The sequence below is a fragment of the Gymnogyps californianus genome, chromosome 3 (assembly GCF_018139145.2).
Source record: "Gymnogyps californianus isolate 813 chromosome 3, ASM1813914v2, whole genome shotgun sequence".
NCBI classification, from domain to species: domain Eukaryota; kingdom Metazoa; phylum Chordata; class Aves; order Accipitriformes; family Cathartidae; genus Gymnogyps; species Gymnogyps californianus.
The window spans coordinates 65,137,600-65,153,350 of NC_059473.1; the positions used below are offsets into that span (position 1 = coordinate 65,137,600).

At 38.7% G+C, this 15,751-nt stretch overlaps 1 protein-coding gene across 1 annotated transcript in view; it reads right to left on the minus strand.

Moving 5' to 3' along the window:
- The window catches only part of EYA4 (EYA transcriptional coactivator and phosphatase 4), a 49,936-nt gene that overhangs the window by 20,802 nt on the left and 13,383 nt on the right, over window positions 1-15,751 (minus strand). Inside the window, 8 exon segments of the mRNA XM_050893554.1 lie at window positions 3,449-3,532; window positions 5,117-5,139; window positions 5,142-5,252; window positions 12,419-12,602; window positions 12,982-13,061; window positions 14,053-14,196; window positions 14,339-14,481; window positions 15,512-15,514. Coding sequence (XP_050749511.1) covers window positions 3,449-3,532; window positions 5,117-5,139; window positions 5,142-5,252; window positions 12,419-12,602; window positions 12,982-13,061; window positions 14,053-14,196; window positions 14,339-14,481; window positions 15,512-15,514 — 772 coding nt within the window.

Below are 15,751 nucleotides of genomic sequence, written 5' to 3' on the forward strand. Positions count from 1 at the left end.
CTCTTGACAAATGTATAACCTGAAACTTGCCTACTGGATCCAGGCCTTCCCACATAATCTCTGCCAACGATGCCCCCGTTGCCTATGGGGATGTTGGTTTGCCTTTCCTTTTTCTCTTCTACTCCAACCGCTTGTTAAACTGTAGAAATCTTTTGAAAGACAAACTGTTTGTCTCCTAGTTTGTCTCAAGCACTCCTGCTCTCATACATTGGTCCCTCCGCCTGACCATAACAGCGTGATGGCCACCTCCACATGCTGTACCTCCCCTCACTGCATTCCCTGAGCAGCCTGAATTGCAGCAGAGCAGAGGGAGTAAAAGACTAATTTCTGAATGTTTTGGTTTCGCCTGTTACTGCAAGAAATCGGGTAAAGAGCTAGTGGAAAAGGGGAATGAACATTTACATGTCAAGGAGTAGATGGGAAAGAACTGAAGGCGAATATCCTTGCCTGTCTGTATAATCACACTAGCTCTAAACCCAGCATCTCACCCCTTGAAAGTACGAAGTGAGCACACTTGGTATAAGAAGATGCCTTCCCTTAAAGCAATGTTCACATTAAAGACTCACTAATCTCATTTAGAATATTTAAATATGAGGGAAGGGGAAAACTCTGCTTTTCCTGTGATATTTCTTTTTTTTTTTTTTTTTGTGGCTTCTTTTTTGGGAGTGACCTGATTATATTATACAAAATGGGCTCACAAAATACATACAGAAGAACATAGTATGCACAGCTGAGCATCTGTGTAACATTACATGCCTTTATTTTTTTAAATCAGATAGCAAATCACCACAATTCAATAATTTAGTATCACCATTATTTTACACTACTCTGAAATTTTTTTTATTGTGAAGTAACAATTTTATACCACCTTTCCAGGATAAACAGCTCTCTCAACACTTTTGAAAGACCTATGTACTCACAAGACTTCCACTGAGAACCTCACAATTCATGGCGTATTTACTCCCATAGCAACCCAATTCTCATAACAATCCAGACTTCAGTCTGGATTAAGACCTTGCTTACAGATGGAAATCATACGCAGAAAAGATAAGGGCCACATCTGCTAAAGAGGTCATGCACCGGAGACTGACTGAGGTTCAGCTGTGCTATCTTTCCCTTCTCCCATGTCTAACTTCTTAGGCACTTAGGCTCAGACACATCCCATCTTAAGTTTAGGCAACACTTCAATGACATGCAAAAGTTAAAGCCTACTCATGATAAGCTCTCCTTGTATTCCCTTTCCTATTGCTCTAGCCTCCTTGCAGTCAACAATATGTATGTATTTGAGTTTCATTGGCAATTGCCTTCCCAATGAGTTCTCTCTATATATGGCAAAAGTAGTCACTGCAGGAACGAAAAGGTCTACTACTTTTATTTTACAGTCTCTGGAAATGAACATATTTCCCTACTTGTATGGATGACAGCTATCAGTACAAAAAAGAAAAGGATTATACTTAAGAATTCCTCTCCTTTTGCTTCATGGTTGTTCATGACATTTGTTTACCGATGCTCATCTCAGTAGCATAACTACATTAATTTCACTTGCCCTTGAGATACTCTTGGCTTATACAAGCCGACTTTATCTGCTGTCAGTACTACTGGCTGTTAATATGCCATTACTGTTTCTAAGGACTCTGTATGGATTCTTAAAGAACAGTAGTACTGGGATTTTTTAAAATAACCCTACTCATAACACAGTGAGAAACCAAGAAGAATTATTTTGTATTTCTGTCTCTAAGACAATTTTAAAAGTTATCCATAGAAGTTTGCGAGCTACAAAATGTGCTCTGATTTTTAAAACTTTGTATTAAAGTTGACTTGGACTTCAGTCATATATTATGTGAGATGGCGCAGGAGATGTAAACATCCTAAGGGCACAATCAAAAAAGGATGAAAGGAATGACTGCCTCACTGGGCAAATTCAGCAAGTTCTGTGGCAGTCTATGGGCTACACTCAAAAGTGATACAAATGTTCATGTTCAGCTAGGTTTCTCTCTTGTTTTGATAACTGTAAGTTAGAAATGGTTCTGACAAAGTCACTGTTGTTACAGTGCTTGAAAAAGAGCAGAAGAGGAGTTTTTGACAGAGTATTGAAATGTGCACTGATTTGGCACTGTGAAGCTGCAAATCAAACAAGGCTGTTTTTTACAAGACATGAATAACTACCCTTATCTTAGCATTCCAAAAATTCAGATTTTTTCCTGAGCCTGTGAGTTTTTCTATTAGCTTTCTCTTTTAATAACCACAAACAGATGTCTCAAAACACGGAGGACTGGCCCATCTGTGGTTATAATCCACAGGTTCTGGTTTTGGACATTTATAACCCACTGGCTGGGGAGGTGGGTGTGGATAGCATTTATCTAATGTACTGTTTCTCACATCTTTTTCTTGAGCATCTGATTCTGGCTGGGATAAAGAGGCAGGAAACTTATGCTAAACAAGCCCTTCGTCTGACCTAGCATGGACATGGTTATGTTCTTAAAAAGAAATACCTTTGTATTAATTACACTTGAATGGCACAACACCTGGAAAACCTACATCCACGTATGTACATACCAATATTCTCCCTGTCCATTTTCTTCCCTTCCATACATTTGCCCTAATTTTTTGTTTTATCCAGGCCTTTAGCTCTATCCCTCCCAGCAGTCTGTTCCTGCTGCTACACACTGGTCTTCCCACCAGTCCCTTCTCCCCATGCCCGAGCACCATTCCCTGGGCTCCCACCACCAGCACAGCGGGGCTCGCTGCTGACTCAGCAGGGATCTCCTGCTCCTGCTCCTGCAGGATGCAGCTGCCTCTCTCTGCCTCCTTCGCTCTTCCTCCTGCTCTCCTGCTCACTGTTCCATGACCTGAACTCCTTTTGGATCTCATCGGAGGGGAGAGGATGAGTAAAACTGTCTGCTTGGGAGAGGGATTCACTCCCCAGCATTACTCACCACAGAGCCAGCCAAGGGAACCAAAGATTCAACGGAAAAGCTGGGGAGTCAAAGAATAAAATCTACAGCTGGCGTTGAAACAGGTTAGTTTCTTACTTACTCATCCTGATTCATCAATTTCCCCGTAAATTCACTCGTCGCTCCAGTTTATTTCTTATTTCTTCCTCTATGCATCCAGATACTGTCAGTTATTGCCATTTGCCCACTACATCTATTATCTCCCTGCAACGTCTCTTCCAATGTACGTCAGAAACCTTATCCTTGCTCTTCTATAAACTCTTCCCTCATTTTCAGCATCTACTTCAGCCCTGCCTCATATATTGTGCTTAGGGTCTGTGTCTCATTTCTCTCCTTGACTTTTTCACATTAACCCTCTGAAAATGGGGTTTACTGTACACTTTCCCTCTAACTTCACTCAAGCCATGATGAACACAGAAGGTGAGAAACACATACATGTGCAGGCCAGATAGCTCTGACACAGTGAATCGACGCAGAATTCACGGCTCACATACCTTGCCATACTTCTGTGCATAGGATCCTGTAAGCAGCGAATGAAAAACTATGATTGTTTCATCCAAATCCCAAACAAATACACGCTGAAAACAGAAGTGAGGATAATATTATTAAACAAATAAAATCAAAGTCCCACCACCATCCCACCCAGGGGGGCTAAAAGTCAACTGAGTCCTAAAGTTTAACCAATCACTTAACCGAGCAGGTTTTCTCTGAAAATCAGCAAGAACAGTGGTGTATCATGCATGGTTAAAAGTCAGAAGGAGAATAACTTTTGAACTCTTCAACCATTTCTTATTTGTCCTCTAAAAAGCTTTTCAAAAAAGCTGTATAACATAGATTTCAGAAACATGATGGGAGTCAAACACAACTGTTAACTTAATTTAAGGATAAACAGTACTCTCAGATACTTCTCTGCAAGTCTTATTGATTCAAGGTTCTTCTTTATTGCTACTGTATAGCTAAAATTAAATCTTGGGCAAAACTGCTATATGCCACATATAATGTCATACAGAATTTAAACAATAGCGTAGGATAAAACGGATTATTCTAACTCAAAAAAAAAAAAGGAAAGAAACTCCTTATATTGATAAGGGGTTTGTTTTCACTGGTAAACTATAAAAGAGACAGGAAAACTGAAATGTAAGAAGTTAGAGTCTTTTCACTGGAAAAGTTAAATCCTTTGAAAAGCAAAAAATTTGTAAGTTTCTGCATAAAAGCAACGGCATTTACATTCAGCGCCTAGCACTGCAGCCCACCCTGACACCCCAGAGGTGGCTGTGTGGCCAGCCAAGTCCCAGCAACAGTCTTGTCTTCTGCTGTACCCGGAGCTGGTCAGCGAAAGCACAGCAGCGGGGCTGGCCAGGGCTGCTCGCTCCCAGTGCCGGTCTGCTGGCAGCAGGGGACACACCGCGCTGGCGGGCAGCACGTTCCCCTGATGCCAGAGCTGGAGTGTTTCACACACACACACAGGCACTCCACTTCCTCCTCCTCCTCCTCCTCCTGTCACTGTAAGGCAGCGCGCTGCTAACACAGGAGTAATAAGACTATAATTACTCCGTTGTTAAGAGGTTATCTGTGTTTTAAATTTTCACTCCATATATTAGGCAGATACATTTCTTCACTAAGGCACTAATCTTGCACATACTTAAGTACAGCCATAACTTCACTGATGTAAGCTGCCTCATTGAAATCCACTGACATTACTTACAAGCACAAGGACAAACCTGTGCATAAGTATTTCAAACGCTATGGCCAGATGATCCTGCATATTTACACTGCATTCATAAATACATGTAATTAAGCTGAGCAATATATTTGAGATTTCCTATTCAAAAAACTAAAAGAAAATGTGACAATTTTGAATACAGAAGTCTCACAATTTTGTGGTTCTATTGCATGAGAAACTGAAAGAAGCAATCTTAGAGCTAAAAAGTGCAAGGCTGAATCACATTTACTTTTCTGCCTAACTGTCATAATGAACAGTAATGTCTCATTGTACGTGTATGTTAAAACAGCAGCTAATATCTGTTATATTCAGTTAGTGAGACTGAGTCCATGATGTTTTCTAAAATGCCTTAAGCTATTTCCACAGCTGTAGTTTTCAGAATTTACTTTTCATCAGAAGAAACCTCCACATTACCATTCATCAAGTACCACAGGCATACCTCCAAGTCACTGTCCGGAGGGGTGATGGATTATTCTTCCGCCCTCTACCCCGAGACTTTGACCCAGAACTCCTACATGTTCTCTCATCAAGATCTTTGATTGGCGTGGAGGGGCTCTGCACTGTGTCAAACTCCCCTGTAAAGTCAACCATTCATGGCAAAATTAGTGCTGGATTTTTAAATAATAAACTTTTTTTCCTCATAGCTAGACATGTCTGTATGCAAACTCAACCACAAGATGCACCTAAGAAGTTGTATAAAACGAGTGATAACATGGTTTGTCTTATGTAGATGGAATCTGCAGATGCCACAAACACTTTTGACTTTACCAAGGAAACGTTATAAACCTTAGCGGAGTAAGAGAAAGATTAAAATGACACATATGTATGTGCAGACATATATACAAATACACATGAGCACATGCAAAATATTGATAGATCCAAGGAAGATGTATTTTAAAAGTCACACTAATGACTTCTCAAAAAATGAGGTGCCTTTTAGTTGAAGTAGTTCATTTCCCACGTTTGGAGTTCAGCTAGACTTATTTCCAAGTCCTGTGTTACTTTTACCAGAACACCCTTTGGCACACACTCATGCACCAGAAAAGCCAGTCAGCCTCCTGCTTCATCTCCTCCTCCCATGTCACCTGCTCTTTAGTAGAGTTCACTTTTTTTTTTCCACCTTAACTCTGCCCATAAATTGGCAGAGGAAATTCATAATATTAAATGCAATATTCCAGTTACTACCAGAAAGAGGGTGAAGTCATACTTGTATTCTGATCATCTTTCTCTAAGTATCACCTATTGTCTGCTGTCAGAGAGAAGATGTGCTAGAAGGACCTTTGATCTGGCATGGCATAGTTGCTCTTAAGACTCAGGCCTATCCCTGACTTACCCATTTAATCTACTTTGCCCCTGCTGGTAACAAAGGGCTTTAGAGGTGATCACAAACCAGTAGCTATGTAAGACAGACAGACTGCAGGATGGATGTCATGGAACTTCCCCTTACAAAGTACTTTTATGCCACAGCTCAGTAAACGTAAAATATCCTTTTCTTCATAACACAGTGCCTTCAGTGCCCTTTTAGAACTGCTAGCAATAAATGCAGTTTGGCTAGGTTCCTGAGTGCTAAACAACATAAATCCTCCTTCATCCTCTATCCTATTAATGATTTGATTTTTCTCCATTAAAGAAGGAAAGGGTACAGCTTAGATCTGACATTTACTACAGAGTTTGATTCAAGGGAGTCCTTGTGCTGCATGTAATTGTGCGTTTCTGGGCCACTTTGGCAATATTTGTTGAAAGTGCTCATGATGGCACATCTGCAGAATAAATTAACACTTGGTACAAACATTTCCCAAGAATCATCTATGATGCATCTGATTTTGAGCTGGAATCTGAACATTATTCATTTTTACAAAGGAGCATCACGAAGGTCACTAAAGTCCACCAGGCAACAGAGAAAGTGGCCAGCAGATCAAGGAGAGTGATTTTTCTGCTCCGTTCTGAACTTGCAAGACCACGTCTGGAAAAACGTCTAGTTGTGGGTCCCCAAATACAACAGAGATATTGACAAACTGGAGTTAGCCCAGGTGAGGGCCACCAAGACAGTTAAGGGGCTGCGCACATAGGAGGAAAGGCTGAGTGACTCTTCACAGAGGTATCCAGAGAAAGGACAAGAAGCAACAGACAGAAATCACAGCAAGGGATATTCCTGTTAGATACAAGATAAAATTCCTTCACTGTGAGAGTGGTCTGGCCCTGGGACAGGTGCCCAGAGAGGCTGTGCATTCTCCATCCTTGGAGATACTCAAAACTCGACTGGACACAGCCCTGAGCAACATGATCTAAGTTGGCTCGTCCATGAGCGGGTTGGATCAAAAGACCCGCAGAGGTCCCTTCCAACGTGAATGATTGAATGTTTCTGTGATCTTCGCTAAGTCATTCACCTCATTCTCCCTCCACAACAAAAAAGAAAACAATTCTAGTCTAGCAGGCTCTAAGAAGAAAAAATAGACTGCAGTCTCAATTAAGAGTCTGTGCGTAATGTAAAACAATAGTTAAATTCTTAATCTCTTCCATCATTTATTTATACCTTACAGTGAACTACATACAGAAGATTATTAAAATAAACACACTGGGAAGATATATTTATATATCTTGACTGGGAAAATACCGGTGTATTTCTTGGAAGAATAAGATTTAAGCCCATAATGTCACATTCCTGAATGGGAGTTCTAGACATTGTGAGGAAAGAATTCAAGATTCAAGGAAAGGAGAGAACAAGAAGAATGTTAGTTCCTGAGCCTATTGATTAGGACATTTACCTGGAGAAGCACATATCTAGGTTCCACTGCCTCTTCCAGGGCACGCTGGTTTATTTGACTGAATGACTGATATACATGAAGTATAAAGACATATTTTCATGACCAAGAATCCACATCCCTGTGCCCTCAAGTGGAAGGTGATGAATCCTCCATGAAACAGGAGGAAATCAAATCTGTCTCTCTCACTTCCTGGGAAAGTACTCAAATTATTCTGCTATCGACTGGAAGAAGATACTACTGCTTTTTTCTCGAACTAGGTGATGACTGCTTCAATATTGCGAAACCAATGTGCTTCTCTGCTTGTGCAGAACAGAGACGAACTTTCAGGCAGCAGGTAAGAAGAGATTTTCAAAACTGCAATTTGAGAATTTATTCCAGATATCATTTTAGGTAGGTCTGTCCTGATTTGGATAAGGATCATATGCATTCTATAATAGTTTCTCTTCAGCCAAAACTCTCATTTGCCAACAAATGAGCAGCAATAATAATATCTAATGAATAATGTCCCCATGCTGTTTTTACTTTGTCCCTACAGAACCGAGAGAGAGTTCTTGTTGACTAATCATTTCTATTCCCAGCACAGTGTTGATGTCAGTAAGGACACTGCAGGCAGCGGAGCGATCAATAAGGTCACATTATCTTAGTTCTTTCTCCATAAGAAGAACAGCAAAATATACTTTGGTAAATGTACAAATGTACAAAAAGATGCTTCATAACCAGAATCCTCATGCAGCAAAAACCTACACTGACTTCAAAAGAAGTTCTGAGTATGCCAGAGTTCTGTACGAAAATATAATTTCCTAAATTTTTCTGACAGAGTGGAAAAAATATCCCAAAACAAAACCCCAGAAATGAAAAGGCAAAAATTAAATAAGTGAAGATGAATGTTTACATTCTTACCACAAAAGTCTTCATATTTATAACATTTCAACATTTCACAACAAAATCAAGACTCAGTTCTGCAGTAATGTATTAAAACATCTGTTCTCAATGACTGTGTTTACTCTAATCTACCAAAAATAAAATATATAAAAAAGCCCTGTTCTAAATCTTTTCTGAAAGTAACTAACAACTGAAGTAAATAACTTCAATTTTCATTTAGCATTAGCCATTACCAGTTGCCCCAGGCTTCTGCTTGGGTCAACACTGTACATGATTGCATAACTATCCATTAATCAGTACTGTAACTAATCACTGTACCTTGTAAGTTCTAGATATTTAAAGCCAACTTTATTTCATTACACTAATCTCTAAATCAGAATGAGCAGCTGTCTCTTACTTGAACGCAAGGTATGCATCTATTTTAGAACTGCAGAAGTCAGTAGTGCATGGTTTTTTGAACAACTGTAGGCTTAATTGCTTGATTTGCTTTTTACCAACAGCAGGCTAAAGGAGCAACTGCATTTTCTTGTCCTCCGTTTGCTTTAGAAATGAGGTCAATGCTGATAAAAGGAAAACTTATTAAAAATTCAGCCATGTAAAATAAAAGAATGTGAGAAATTCTAGTACCAAAGAATACTGAAAACCTTACTCTCATGAAGAGTTCCTACTGCAGCTCATATTAGACAGTAATTTTTATCGCAACGTTTGAAATTTTTTAGCTTTTCCAATATTCAACACATGCCTAATAAATATACTTCATAGCTTTTTCCCACTGGAACTATGAGCAGCATCAGAGATCCAGTAAAGCAAGAGGAAAATATTAAAACCAGAACATCGAACGACCACTTTATCACAGATGTTCATATGCTGGTTCATGTCCAGCATGAAGCCTTCCATGCCGTGGAGACTTTGCAGCAGCTCCAGTTAGAGGACAGGGAGCTACAGCACCACTGTTACAAAAAGAGGTGGTCTTTCATATCCAGAACAGTGTTTCCCACCTGTAGTTTGATGTGAACATCCACTCCTCCCTGTTAAAACACAGTTGTGCCACTTAACCAGGAGAAAAGAGGTGTGGGCACAGTCTGCATATAGACCTTTGCGCTGTTTGTCATAACGCCATCTCCTGGAGAAGCTGCAAAGGGTGACTTCACTGTGGGTACCAAATGAAGAGAGACCAAGCTCTGCTGCATCCCAGTAACCGAATTGGAGCTAATATCCTACGATATCACCTCGCCTAACTCTGGACATATGGAAGTGAGGTGCCTAAACATGAGGCTTTTACTCAGGCTCCCTACAGACCTATTTCCTCTGCTAGAATTTTATCCACCCTAGATTAAATGTACTCATGTACTCATCGAATATACTCAAATGTACTCATCTCCTGAGGCAGAATCCTTTAAGGATTCTCCTGGCTTATCCCAATATGAGATGAAGTGCCCCCGTAGATACCTATTTGTCTCACAGATACTCTGTGGTAACGAGTGCATTTTGAAAAATCTTAATGTAGAGCAGGCACAATACAAACACAGAAGCCAAGTCCATGGGAAGGGTAAGGAGCTGAGCCTTACACAGATGTGGGATGGATGAACTTCTGAGCCCCTTCAAACTCTCCTTATGGATTGACTTTTGTTACATATTCTTAGCAGAAGGAGCAGCCAGAAGATGGCTTCAACATTACAAACCTCTTTTTTCCTGGCTCATTAATGTGTTACTGCTTGTTATGAGTAGCAGAAAGAGCTAAGTCTACTTCAATTTTCATCTCATTTTCTTTACTTGGTCAATAAATAAAATTGTAACTGATATTAACTCTTGATCTGATGGGGCTTTATTATGAAAACAAGAAATCCTGTATGTGTGGAGAGTACTAGAGGCTTTGATTAGTTATTTGAATTAATAGCTAGCAGAGATGGCAGAAGATTGAATTGCCTTGCTGTGTTTAATCTTAGGTTTTAGTTGGAGTAAGTCTTAAGAACTGAGCAATAAAGGCCTGTTAGACAGCAAGTGAACACGGTGAGTGCTGACGCTCTGCAGTATGATCTACTGTATCTGAAGTGATCTCTAAGACACTGCACCTCACTGATGGAAATTTATTTTTACAATGACACAGAAGGGCACAGGCATGTCATGTATTCGCAAAGTGGGTGTTGCACTCTTAGCAGAGGGTCGCATGATCAGTGCAACGCTTCACAGAAATAAGGAGTGTGTGGGCAGATTTGTAAGTTCAGATTCACAACCTACTTAACAGGAAAACAAGTTCATATGCTTAAACAATTCACAAACAAGAAAAATCCTTACTGCTTCATAGATGTGAAGCCTTCAATATTTTTTCAACCTGTTCAAGCTGTGTAAGATTCCTTTCTTTTGTCAATGTTATTCAATACTAAGGGAGTTTGTAATACATGATAAATTTATACAGCATTTCTAGGAAACACAGATACACAAGGCACAGACAATATGTCTGATTTTCTCAAATAAAAATATGGAGGAATAACAAAGGAACAAAGAGAAGTACACAGAACATGCACATTATCAAAACATTAGCTGTGAGTACTCTTCCCACTCTTTTAAAAATACTTTACATATGATTTGTGTCTGTTATGGATGTCCTGCAACTGTTGAAATTTCCGTTGATTTCAAGTTACCTCTTAGCTTTTTCTTCCTAAATTTGCATTCTGAGACTACTGAATAACATTTTTTACTTTCATCAAAAACCAAGGGAATGTGTATCTCCCCATATCCATTCCATACCATACTATATCATGCTATACCACAAACATGCATGTGCACACGCGCGTGCATGCGTGCACACACACTTTAAAAATCAGCCTGAGGAAAACAGCCGGCAAGGAAAAATTTCAACTAATGCAATTAAAATTCCAATGTTTTTAATGAATTTAAGCAGCTTACATGAAGTATGAGGCCTTGCCTATACTTTTCTACACAGTATTACCCTTAGCCTTAGTAGGCTATTTAGGTTATGAATACATGACATAATACTGAGCTAGATCTTTAAGAACTTCCTATATAATAGAAACAATACAGGAAAGTGAGCATGAAAAAGCAGGCTCTGTTCACCCAGTAAGGTTACCACACTCGTCTCACAGTGGCTGTGAATTCCTAAACTAGCCCACCAAGATCTTCATAGCTCTGCACTTTACTATGCGTAATTTCAAGTACATAGTTTTAATTTTTCTTTACTTTAGTCCCATTTATGTGAAATGGGGGAAAATAAATAGGTGAGATGTTCAGGAACTTAGAAATCTAGCATGGAAAAAAAAAAAAGAAATCCATATTAACATTTGTGTTTGCAGAACACATAGAATGGAGCAGGTGGATGACTGTGAACTGGGTTATAACGATAATGAGAAAAAATGAAGAGCTGCCATTATCCAGCACCGGTGCCCTAAGAACAGAACTGTGCAACAAAATACTGTGCTGCAGTGGATGCGCACAAGGGGGCAGAGTTGGGCAGGCAAATCGAGTCTCCTGACGGCTCCTGAAAACGTTCTTTTTGCAAGTTCAACTACTTCAATGCTATTTTTTTAAAGGCACTTGTGCTAGTAACCGATTGCTCTATTCTTAGTTACCTAAACTTGTGAATTAGCAAGCACGGCTGGTATACATTTGAATAAAGCCCATGTACTCTTGCTAGCATGATTGGGGCATAATTAAATGAACAACAGCACCTTGTTTTAAATTCTTTACAGCAATACTTCAGAACGTGTAGGTGGATACAGGAATGTTCCACTGTCAGTAATAGGAGAGCTCACTGAATTTTTATTTCAAAATTTACTAAAAGTTTGTTACTGTACGGTTGTTTTCAGTACTAACAGATCCCGACCAGACTGTTGTAACTTTTTTCAGGCCTTCTCCTTCCACAGACAACCATCTCAGTCTGCAAAGAGCTTTATTTAACTAACAAACAAACTAGACAGGTTTCCTAACTAAACAAAAAAAAAAAAGCCTATTTTGGCTAGTTTGCATGATAAAGTTTTCTGAAAGGCATGAGCTTAAAATGTCAATATTCATACAAGGTGGATATGGAAATCTTGTCTTTATACAAGTACAGAATAAAATACAAAAATTGTTTTCACCTGAATGTAGATCTGTACCTGGTTGACTAGTCAGGCCAGGGAGAGAGTCCTGTAACTGGTAGGTTGATGATGATGATGAAGTGCCATCAGCCGTGTTGTTTGAGGTCATATATGCACCATATGTTGATGCTGAGTAATACTGTGCATATTGATTTTGGCCAAAAGCTGTGTATGATGGATAATCCTAAAACAGCAAATGCAGCAGAGTACTTAATTAAGCAGAGTAACAAGTGATTTTCCATTAGGTATTTCTAAGTGTGCACCCATATGACTTTTGCAAGAGTTTTGGGGATTTAGTTTAGATTTTTTTAAAATTAAGGATATTTAACATTTTTTTAATTTAAGGATATTTACTAAAAGACTACAGGGAGGTTGCTGAAGTATTTAAGCGCCAAAAGACGCAACTAGGCTTCCACTGGGATTTTGATCGCTTTCCACAGAAAATAGCATCAAACCACAGTGAGTCTAATGCAACATAACAGATCTAAATTAAAATAATGTGCTATCATTGGAGTTATATAAATCCTTTTGTAATTGACAAACAAAAATGTTAATGTTCATACCTGTTGTGAACTACTGAAGTTTGTAGAATTTGAAACAGAATTGTTTGCATAAATAGTGGACGATGGTGTAAAACTAGAACCTAAAATTAAAAAACACAATGAACTGTGAGAACTTGCTTGTGAATCAAAATAAAATTCTAAACACAATATTCCATTTTAAGATATAGACGAATCAGAAGAACAAACAACTTTTATTTTCTGTTTAAACAATAAAATATTGTAATGAAACTTTAAAAGAAATGAAATGCTACTTCCACACATACAGGCACACATTCTTCTTCACACCATGCAAGGAAACTATTGGCAGTAAGTCATTACACGTATCAAGAAAGCATTTTTCAATTTATTGCAGTGTCTCACCTCTCCTTAAATATTGTTTTTCTCTTTTGCCTTCATTTCTAACACTTTAGTGTATGTTCACTTATGAAACAAAAAACTTTTCAAAGACTATTTTAATGATACAAGTGTTTTTAATCGATCTGTAATGAGGCATGTCCTTGTTTTCAACGTAAGTCAGACAATTCATATTGTAGTTGTAATATTTAAAAGATTAACCATTGTATAAGAAGCTTAGAAATTATCCAAATAAAACAGGTTATCAATGATCAAAGGATAATAAGTGAATTAATAATTGAATAATAAATGAAAGAATAAATATGAATTAAGGAGAAATTCTAACAAATTATGTTAATCCAAAGAGAAACAACTATCAAATGAAGTCATACTCAGAAACATGGAAACAAGGAAAAGTGAGTTGTGTACACTAATAAATGCAACAAATGCTTCCAGTCCTGCCATGTGATTTCACCCCATAAAAAAATGAAGGTGCAAACAGGGGTGGCATTGCATGACCAGATTTAGTTAACAGATGACCAAAATGAATACATATATGTGTATTAGTACTGGAAAAAATACTCAGCTTTAAATTTTAGAGGTAAAAGTAGCTGCCAATGATAAGTGTACTTGATGGAGTTCGCAAAAATGAATGGAAAATTTATCATGAATATGAGGGAAGAGGGGGCCGTTGGCAGCAGCGGGATGGGGTGAGCCCTGACGGTGGTGGCTACTCACCTGGCATCTGATAAGAGTAGGGTGTTTGGCCTGGCTGTGGGGTGGAAAACCCTGGGCTGTAACTGAGGCACCCGCTCTGCAGTGGTGATTGGGTCTGCGAGAGCCCACTTTCCGTCTTGATGCCTGGCAACATTACACCCAAATCTGTGTAAGAAATTAATTTTCAACTGATTCTTTAAAGTATTTTCTTACAGTTGGGAAAATAAAATAAAAAAGAAAGCAAAAAACATTCACGTCAGCATTGCTCTTACTTCTACATAAGGTGAAGTAATAAGAGGTCAAATACCGTAAGTGGGTAAGCTGTACGGCTGTCCTGTCTGTGAGTAGGCTGTATAGACCGCTGGTTGCTGCATTCCTGAATACTGAGTTTGTCCGGCATAGGCAGACATTGTTTGAGCTGCTGGTGTAGAAAGAATGTGTGGATAGGGCCTAAATATTAGGAAAAATAGCATTACTGTGGCAACAAATACTTTGTATGTTGATTCAAGCAATAAAGTAAAGAAAAAGCTTTAAAGATGTCCAAAGGCAGTTCATTATTCTGCCAACTGTTCCTCTTCTGGGTTTTATTCCATCCCCCACTGAAATAAGCTGAAAACCACTCCAGTTCACATTCTCCAGGGCGTGGTGAATATTTTGTGCTGTCCCATCACTACAATTTAATTCTCAAGCTACTGTGTCCAGCTCTAGGTGGACTGTGCCACTGCTATATGGCTTTATATGGATTTGACCCCTTTCAGCCAAGATCAGCACGCCTAAATCAGAAAAGCCCCCATGCTTTTTTAATCCAGTGGAGGGAAACTTGGACTAGAAGAATAAAGGAAATATAGAGGTGAACATTAAAGCTACTACATTATGTCCTCTGTGTACAGTTCTGCTTCAACAGACATCTAGCCTCTGGCTTCAGTGGGAGATGGATCGTGCCCATTGAGAGCAGCATGAAAAATATTGACAGCAATACTTTGGTAACCAGATGGGCTTGAAACGTTTGGAAAATATGGGCTGGGAAATAGAATGGAAATAAAAATGGTCTTTTATTTATGAATACTGGGGTTTTATAGAGAGATTGAATAAAATCAAGTTTAAAATTTTTGCCCTCCAGAGTTGCAAAAACATACAGAGAAACATTTGTCTTGGATTGTTTTGTAAGTCAAATAAGACTTTATGGACCAAGAGTTGAATAAACACACTCTGCAGAATTATGCTAACTGAAACCTGGCCGTTAAAAGCCATGACTAAATTTCAGATTCTAATTTTTTTAAATGTTTTCTTTCTAATTAGTTCAGTACAGTTGGCAGCAGTTACTATCAGAAAAGGATTACTCATTAATTTAGATGCCAATAAATTATAACAGTAGAGTAAAAATTCTATTAAACTTTGTAATGTATTTGGCCAAAAGTATCTGATATAGTTTGCCAAATCCTGTTTTAAGTGGAATGAGGGCTGTTCTTAGTTCAGGCACCTACTTTCTGTATCAATAAATATTGGCTACCATGATATGAATGCAAATTTGTTAAAGAAACTTGAAAAAGCCTAATCAGCTACAATTTCCAGGTTTTCTCTATATCAGTCACACAGGTAGCTGTATCAAATACACGGAAACAAATAGACGGCATACTGGAATCAAGCACCCTTGTGCACAAAGAACACTGATCGTAGGACAGGCAAACTAACAGACTGCCATCTGCAGCAGTTTCATGTA